At 38.6% G+C, this 8,687-nt stretch overlaps 1 protein-coding gene across 1 annotated transcript; it reads left to right on the forward strand.

Moving 5' to 3' along the window:
- Positions 1-1,635: 1,635 nt before the first annotated feature.
- On the forward strand, positions 1,636-8,003 carry LOC130536425 (cytochrome P450 2F2-like). The gene is made up of 11 exons (XM_057052372.1): positions 1,636-1,835; positions 3,043-3,205; positions 3,759-3,911; positions 4,057-4,217; positions 4,541-4,609; positions 4,698-4,802; positions 4,950-5,088; positions 5,172-5,257; positions 6,239-6,340; positions 6,464-6,605; positions 6,711-8,003. The coding sequence occupies exons 1-11, from the start codon at positions 1,674-1,676 to the stop codon at positions 6,890-6,892; spliced, it is 1,464 nt and encodes a 487-aa protein (XP_056908352.1). The 5' UTR covers positions 1,636-1,673; the 3' UTR covers positions 6,893-8,003.
- Positions 8,004-8,687: the final 684 nt, after the last annotated feature.

Raw genomic sequence — 8,687 nt, forward strand, 5'->3', positions numbered from 1 at the left:
ACAGTTTTCAAAAGGATGTGTGTTATAACTTCAGCATGAATTAGCACAATTTTAGAGAATCAAAATCTGGTCTAAAGGAACCTAGATTAAGCTGTCATTACCTGTCGCCAGATTAACTTTTGGGACCCCTCTTTCTTATCTGATTGTCTGAGTAGCCCACCATATGGACCCAGCCTCTATCATTTTCCTTACTGTAACAGTCTTATTAGTCACCAAAAAACACCAAGAAAAATACATTAGTGGGTTCGTTACCTTGCTCAAGGGTACCTCAGCAGTGCTCTGAAGGTGTTCTGGCACCTTCCTCTACTACCTCTACACCTTCCATGTTTTGTATCTACTAGGGCTCAAACCGAGAACCCAGCTCTGTTCCCAAAACACTGAGCCACCACTGCCCCGCTGTTAAATCTTATGTTACTTATTTCTTTAAGATGTTCATTTCAGATGGTCCTTGCCTTACCACTTATCTATCTCTCAAAATCCTCAAATGAAACTGCTCTATCTTCACCAAGGACAATACATAATGGTGGGTAATCATCACTTCCAATAGTTGTATGAAGAGTTGTAATAGTAGTAGTAGTTAAAATTAGCCATTTTTTATATGCCTCACAAATGGATAGCAACATACTAGCAAACATGAACAAAACTGTTAAGTGTTATAGACAATATTATGCAATATATCCACATCTTATATGTACTAGTGCTCTTGAAGAATGACTTTTTAATGCATTGTTGTGATTACATATCTGTAAATGTTTGACTGTGTTTGGAATAGAACCAACTAGAGTGTACATGTATTCCTTTTTATCTTACATTTGAAACAAAAAGAAGACAGATACAACTGCAAATGTTTACCAGTAATCCTGATACATATGCCGATTATAATGTTATGTGACTGCTGGTTGTGTCAGATATTTTAGCAAGAAAACTCAAAAAATTAAATTTCCAGGACAAGTTGATTATGGGCTGAGGAAGAGCTCATCAATTTTTTGTTATGTTCTAGATTTTGGAAGATTCTTTGACCTTTTACATCCAAAAATCAAAGCCAAGGGGCTAGCATTAACCTGTTATGTGAGCTTTTATCACTACTGCCTATATAAATATATGTAAAGTCATAGCACATGAGGAAATGTCCTGCCTAGCAGAGGTCTGAGTACTATATTCCTAGTTACTGTTTAACCTCAGTATTTTTATTCTTTACCCACATCTTGCTTATTTTGAAAATAACAGCTTCTTTATATATGGATACTACTTGGCATGTTTTCTAAGATCATCTCCTACACTTTACCCTGTCCAAACATTTCTCATAACTTGAGCTCCTTCACCATCCCAGGGTCTTGTTGCAGTCATCAATCTGCCGAATTTGCTTTGCTTTGTGTTTATCCAAGAATTCTTTTCAGTTCAGCTGATTTATTTCCCTTCCTTGGCAATAATGATATGTTTCTTCTTAGATGAGTTCAGATTCCTAGTTGGTGAATCCAGGCTCTATCGAGTTAATGCTGCAAGAAAAACCTGCCTGGACTTGTGCATGGAACCACTTTGTCCAAAACATCAGGGTCTTTTAGTCCCCATTGTTTGGATATGCAAAGTGCAAACAAGAAGGCAGGGCTAAGCTCTGCCGTGCTATTAAAGCAAGCGAGGGCTGGCCTCTTCATTTCGCTCTGATTCAGTCCACAATGGTTACTTCTGTTATTCTGCTATGCCTTGGTATTGTTATTCTTGTCCTTCTGTTCAGGTCTCAGAGGCCAAAGAACTTCCCACCAGGACCGCCAATCCTGCCACTGCTGGGGAGTATCTTGGAGCTGGCCTTAGATAATCCTTTGCAGGACTTTGAAAGGGTAAGAAAAACTGCAATTAATGATTTCAGGGGTATTTTAAATTTTGTGTAATAAATAGCTGTGACTTATAACTTATAAATGTTGTTTTGAATATATTTGAGGGGTCGGCTCGTGTGACCATTGTTCTGTGGTCATTATAGTAAACGTTACGTAAGAGCCCTCCTACTTTGGTGGTTACATAACATGTGTGTATACAGTTGATTCTGTGTTTGACTGCAAGTCAAAACCTCTGTTCTTGTAGACAGTTCAGCAAGTGGAAGAGGAAATGATCTCCAAAACCTTCAAAGTTTACCAGGAAACACTTTTCAGTAATTTCAGCAATATTGTTGAATAATATTTATTTTGAAAACTTTTGGAGTAAAAATGGGAAAAACAGCCAACAGCAAAAGAATAAGAACCTTAGAAGATCAGAGTGCTTGGATAACTTTGACCTAGGTATCAGACCATGGTTAATTATAAATACAGTCTTCGTTAGCAAAGGTCAGCTGATGCAATTCCAAACTTAATGAACACCCAGAATCCTCTAATCTTGTGCCAACAATCAGCAGCTGTGGGTTCCCCTCAGTAGTGTTCCAACACACTGACTATGAAGATGAGAAGACTGTAAGAAGATCTCAAGGTTGTTTCAGGTCCTCTTTTCTTTAGTTCACAATGTAATTAAGAGTCATCAGTTAACAGGAAGAGTGGAGGTCAAGATCAGGTCTGGAAGACCAGGAAAAGACCAGAGAGATCTGCTGGTAGGGTTGATGGAAAAGCAGGTCAGAACTGCAGAACACCTCCGGTCCTCTCCTGCATCCTCAGCACAGATTCCAGCATCAGAAGTTAGTTAAAGAACATCCAGACAAGTGTCATGCAGCGAGGAAGCATCTTTCCAGCTGTGAAGTAGGAGGGTGGATCCATCAGGCTTTTGGGTTGTGTTACAGCCTGTGGGAACATGTTAAAGGTGAAAGGAAGTTTTGAAGGAAAGTCCAACAATCCTGGAAGCAAACAGCACAGAGGACAATGGCTTCTATGGATGGATAATGGTCCTAAGCACACCTCATTAGATATACTGAATGTACAGGTGACATTTATTTTAAAGATGTCTGTGAAGATTCTCAATCATCCAGGTCATAGTTATCCAAATAAGATCTCTGTGTTGACTAGATTTAGGGTGGGTTTTTTTTGTTTGTGAGGGTTTTTTCTTTATTATTTTCTTTTTCCCCAGCTAAGGAAGAAGTATGGAAACGTCTACAGTCTATTCCTGGGGACCAGACCAGCTGTAGTCATCAGTGGATTAAAAAACATTAAAGAAGCTTTAGTCACCAAAGGAAGTGACTTTAGTGGGCGACCTCAAGACATGTTTGTTAATGACGCCATCAAGACAAATGGTAAAACACACTGGAGCAGAAAATGTTCCATATTATCTGATACTGGTCGTTTTCCAAAAAATCCATCATTCAGATTGATTCTGTATGAAGTGACTATAATATAGTGCTCAAATCTATTAAGGGATTTGATTATTCTAGGCTGCCTGCTGCGTTTTGGCCTGCTGCAATCATTAATGTGATTAGTCTGAGCTTATCAGTCGTCCAGGTCATAAAAGATAAAGCTTTTAGGAGAGAGGTGAAATGTCTTTAAAGTTCAGTTGCCTCTAAATCACAGAGGCTCTTAACATCTTTCCTTTTAATGTTTCAGCAGGAAAACATCTTTCATAATCAGTAACAAATGATTAATTAATAGGAGTCCTTTTAAGGATGCTCCAGAATTAGAGTATTTTAAGTAGGAATGTGGGCAGGCCTACTGATCCATCCACATCTCATCATTCACCAATATGACGGGAGGGTAACTGATGAACTAGCATAGCAGAATAATCCTCAAGAGGCTGTGTTGGGGTGTAGGTTGTCCTGAACGATGTGTAACATCTTAATATGTCTGTTGCAGGAGTAATTATGCAGGATTATAACCTTGTTTGGAAGGAGCATCGGCGTTTTGCTCTGACGACCATGAGAAACTTTGGTATGGGGAAAACCTCAATGGAGGACAGGATCCGTGGGGAGATTGAATACATCGTAAATACACTGGAAAAAAACAACGGTATGCGTGAGGTCACTCATCTGAAAATCAATAGTTACAGTTTACTGTCTTTCATTGATCACTGTGTCTGAAAGACTCTAGTTTTAGCTGGATCATCATGACTTTCAGATTATTGTCATAAACGTGTCTGTCATGTCTTTTACAGGCAAGACACTGAGTCCCCATCTCATGTTCCATAACGCAGCCTCCAACATCATATGCCAGGTTCTCTTTGGTACCCGCTATGAATACGATGATCACTTTATCAGAGAAATTGTTCGTTGTTTCACTGAGAATGCCAAGATATCCAATGGTCCTTGGGCTATGGTGAGTCAGCGATGGTTCAAATTTCTACTTTTTGTCAATTATCATTGCTTGTACAATTTTTTTTTAAATGTATTGCAAACATTTGTACATTTCATTCCAAAGAAAAACTTTTTTTTGCTTTTATAGCAGAGCTAAAATGACTGGATGCATTTAAATACAACCGTCTACTGGCATAGTGCCAAATTGCCGTCAACCATGTGACTAGTCCTCCAAACATTCAATTGCCAAACAGATTTTGGATTGTTTTACTTTGTTGAATGTAAGGAACTAACAACTACATGTTTGAAGTAAGACAAAATGATAAACCGGTCTTGTGTTTACAGCTGTATGACAGTATTCCCCTGGTTCGTTACCTGCCGCTGCCTTTTAAAAATGCCTTTAAAAATGTGGAGGTATGACACATTTCATCTGAAACTTTGTTTCAATTTAGAAAATTCAATGTGGAAAAAAGTGATTAATGCAAATTTAACTGCTTCTCAGACAGCTGAAAATCTGGTGAAAGACTTGTTTGTTGAGCACAAAAAGACCAGAATGAGTGGAGACCCCCGAGACTTTGTTGACTGCTATTTCGATGAACTAGATAAGGTTTGTACGTGCGTGCATTTGTGTGTGTGTGTGTGTGTGTGTGTGGGCTATTTTCCAAATAAAAACACTGCCAGTATATCTTGTGCAGATGTGCTTTAAACTAAAGTTGGTAAAAAAATATGTATTTAAATATTGTTATCTTTACAGAGAGGCAAGGATCGGTCTTCATTCTCAGAAAATATGCTGACCATGTATGCCCTTGATCTTCACTTTGCTGGAACTGACACTACATCCAACACCCTTCTTACTGGTTTCCTTTACCTCATGAACTATCCACACATACAGGGTGTGTATGCATGTATATTTGGATTAAATGTTCTTGTGGGTTTCTTAAGTCATGCTTATGCAGCTGGTCCTCATTTGTCTCAGAGCGTTGTCACCAGGAGATAGACAAGGTGTTGCAAGATAACGAGACGGTCACTTATGACGCTAGAAACCAGATGCCCTACATGCAGGTATGTATGAAAAACCAGTTAGCTGTTGGTCCGAAAAAGCAAAAGGAGGCAAGTGAAAAGGAAAAGGAAAAAGCCTTCTAGGCTTTTTGAGTGTTTAAAAAATTTGTCTATGCTGAGGTGATAAGATTGAGAAAACGAACAAGTCTTGTTTTTACCAGTCTTGTTCTTGTATACCACACATTTGCCACCCCTTCATTGCCACATGCTCTGATGAAGAGTTCGCACAATGTGAAATGTGACATCCCTGAAGCCAGCAGGTGGCGCTATATAATTTGGCTCAGCACACAATCAAAGATATAACCTTTGACCCCAATTCAACACTATATAACCAGGTTTCAGCTGTTTCCTTTTTCAAAATTTTGCCACATCCTCTCATGAATATATAATTTGAATATATAATAATTTAGAATAGTGTGTCTAGTTTGAATGCTTCAAAAGATAATCCAATCAAAATCCCTAGGAGCTTGTTAATGTGAACATGAAAAAATTACCAAAATGCTGCCAAAATCATACGTTCAAGTGAAATTCCTGTTGACTTACGGCTTTAAGATGTACGTTACATGTTACCTTATGGTAGGAGCCTCTGGATATGGTAACATACATCTGGTGGCACTGTCAAGCCATCTTTTTTACAGCCTTTTGTGGGGCCCTTTGTTTCTAAGGTAAAAGCAATAAATCTCAGCCCTTATATGTTTGTACTTGGTGAGTTTCTCCACAACTGTAATCTGGTCTGGTGATCAGTAAATGTGTGAAATGTAAACTACTGACTACACCATCGCTGAAGGGAGTTAGCTGTCAGTCTTACTGATCCAAGGCCAAACATACTCCAAAATGATCACATCCTGATCTTTATACCAGAGCAGATCAGGGGCTGTGGAGATGAACTGTCGGGGCTGTTTGTAAAGTGGCACGTTTTTTGCTTGTATTTGAGCAGGTTACTGTTGCTGTTTACACACCATCATGATATCTGGCTTTTTCCAGGCTGTGATCCACGAGGTGCAGAGGGTAGCTAATACTGTTCCACTGAGCGTCTTTCATTGTACCACAAAAGACACAGAGTTCATGGGATATTCAATTCCTAAAGTAAGAAGCACCTGGTCTCAATGAGTGTATTGTGATTGTTATTGTGTAGTGATGAGATATGCCTAGAAACTCTCCAAGGTTTCTCTGTAATGAGTTTTCTTTGGTTTGATATTCTTTCTCCAGGGGACGCTCATTATCCCACATCTGGCCTCAGTTCTGAAAGAGGAGGGACAATGGAAGTTTCCAAATGAGTTCAATCCTGATAATTTCCTCAATGACGATGGAGAGTTTGTTAAACCAGAGGCCTTCATGCCCTTTTCTACAGGTATGAGGCCATGAGACAGCAGCGCCCCCTGTCTGCTACTCACTGTACCGCAACAACAATGGACTCAAGTTAAATCAAACTGTAAATGCTTGTGTTTTTTCTTAGGACCCCGTGTGTGTCTTGGAGAGGGTCTTGCACGTATGGAGCTCTTCCTTATAATTGTTACGTTGCTGCGCAAGTTTAAGTTTATATGGCCTGAGGATGCAGGGGAGCCAGACTACACATTCATCTTTGGTGCCACGCTGACACCCAAACCTTACCGCATGAAGATCCAACTCAGAAAGTAACATGCTTGGCACACATAAATGAATTGGTCTAGAACAACTCTAGAAACAGAACTCTAGAACCATGTAGGACAGAAACCTCACCATTGAGGTCTACAGAAAACCCTCACACACCAATCAGTACCACCAAATTGACTCTCACCACCCCCGGAACACAAGTTGTGTGTAATCAAAACCTACAACATAGGGTTAAAAGAAATACCCACCACAACCCAAGGCAAGAAGAAGGAACAGGATCATCTCAAAACAGCACTCAAAACATGCGGAGCAACATGCCAGCAGACAAAGGGGCGACACCTCGACCGAAAATAGATGAACAACCCTGCCAACGGCCCTGCTGACGACCCTCAGGTGACCGATAATTAGCATGCTAATGGTCCACAAGGGCTATATTTTCAAGCTCTGCTTTCAGAGAGTTCAGAACTGAAGAATCCTTTTGGATAGAAGGCGAAATGGTTTCAAGGAAATAAACAGTCCAGTTGACACAGAAATCTTATCTTGGATAACTCTAGAAATAAGTAAATAAAACAATTCTTAGCATTTGAAATATTCATTTTTGACACTCTGTTAGTCTACTTGATATTTGAGACATGTTAGTAGGCTGCTCATTGAACCAAAACTTGTTATAAATGTAAGAATGTTTAAAATGAAATAATCCCATAATTATGAGCATGCTGATGCCTATTGAAAATTCATCCTTATATAATCATAGTTTATTATAAATGTACAATTATATATGTTCTTTGCTACCATATGTGTTTATATCTTATTCCTTGTTTGTATTTACTACTTACTTATGTCTAAATATCATTTGAATTTTTTGTGCTTCATACTTACTTATGTCTAAATATCATTTGAATTTTCTGGGCTTCATACTTACTTATGTCTAAATATCATTTGAGTTTTCTGGGCTTCATACTTACTTATGTCTAAATATCATTTGAATTTTTTGGGCTTCATAAAGGGACAGTTATAGTTTTTGGAATTGTGACATTTCATTAAACTAATACAATAATGTAAAATGGTGGTCATTTATGAGTTAATGCACCACACCAGCCTGAATCATACCAAATGTTCTCACTAATTGGATAATAAATTATTAGAAGTCCCCCAACTTTTTTCTTTATTGCTATTGGGGGTCACAGGGAGGGTGCTGGGGTCTACCACATATAGACAAACGCAGTGTTCACCCTTGGCACTATATTAGCATTTGGAGGTTTGGTTCCTTATTCAGTGCTGTCTCAGTAGTACCCGGTGGTGTCCTTAAGCAAGGTACTGAACCCCCAAATGCTAACATCTTAAAAAGAATCCTGTGCCTCACGAGCCATCAGGCTGTTCAACTCCTCACAGGGGGGGAGGAGGGCCAACAGGAGAACTGGAACATTTTTATAGTTTTATATTTATATTTATATTAATATTCTATTTTTAATTTATTCTATCTTATTTCTTATTTTATTCTATTTTTATTATCTTTAATAGGTTTAATGGGGTGTAATGGTGGTGGTACTCTTGAATCTTGTATTATCCTTTTCACATGCTCTGAATATTTCCATGGAGTTTTTTTTATTTCTGTCAGCTTTTGCACAGTAAGATACGGTGGCCACTTTTATAAAGCTGGAGTCAAATTTACATTTTAGAAAACAGTTTTACAAATCAGAAAACAAAATTACACTGCCATAACACATTAACAAGTCTTGAGTCAAATTTACATTTCAGACACATTTTTTTTACAAACGCCGAGACAAAATTACGAGTGACGAAACACTTTACACGGTGGCCGAAAGGTGCAAAACACTTT

The sequence above is a fragment of the Takifugu flavidus genome, chromosome 13, assembly GCF_003711565.1.
Source record: "Takifugu flavidus isolate HTHZ2018 chromosome 13, ASM371156v2, whole genome shotgun sequence".
Lineage (NCBI taxonomy): Eukaryota > Metazoa > Chordata > Actinopteri > Tetraodontiformes > Tetraodontidae > Takifugu > Takifugu flavidus.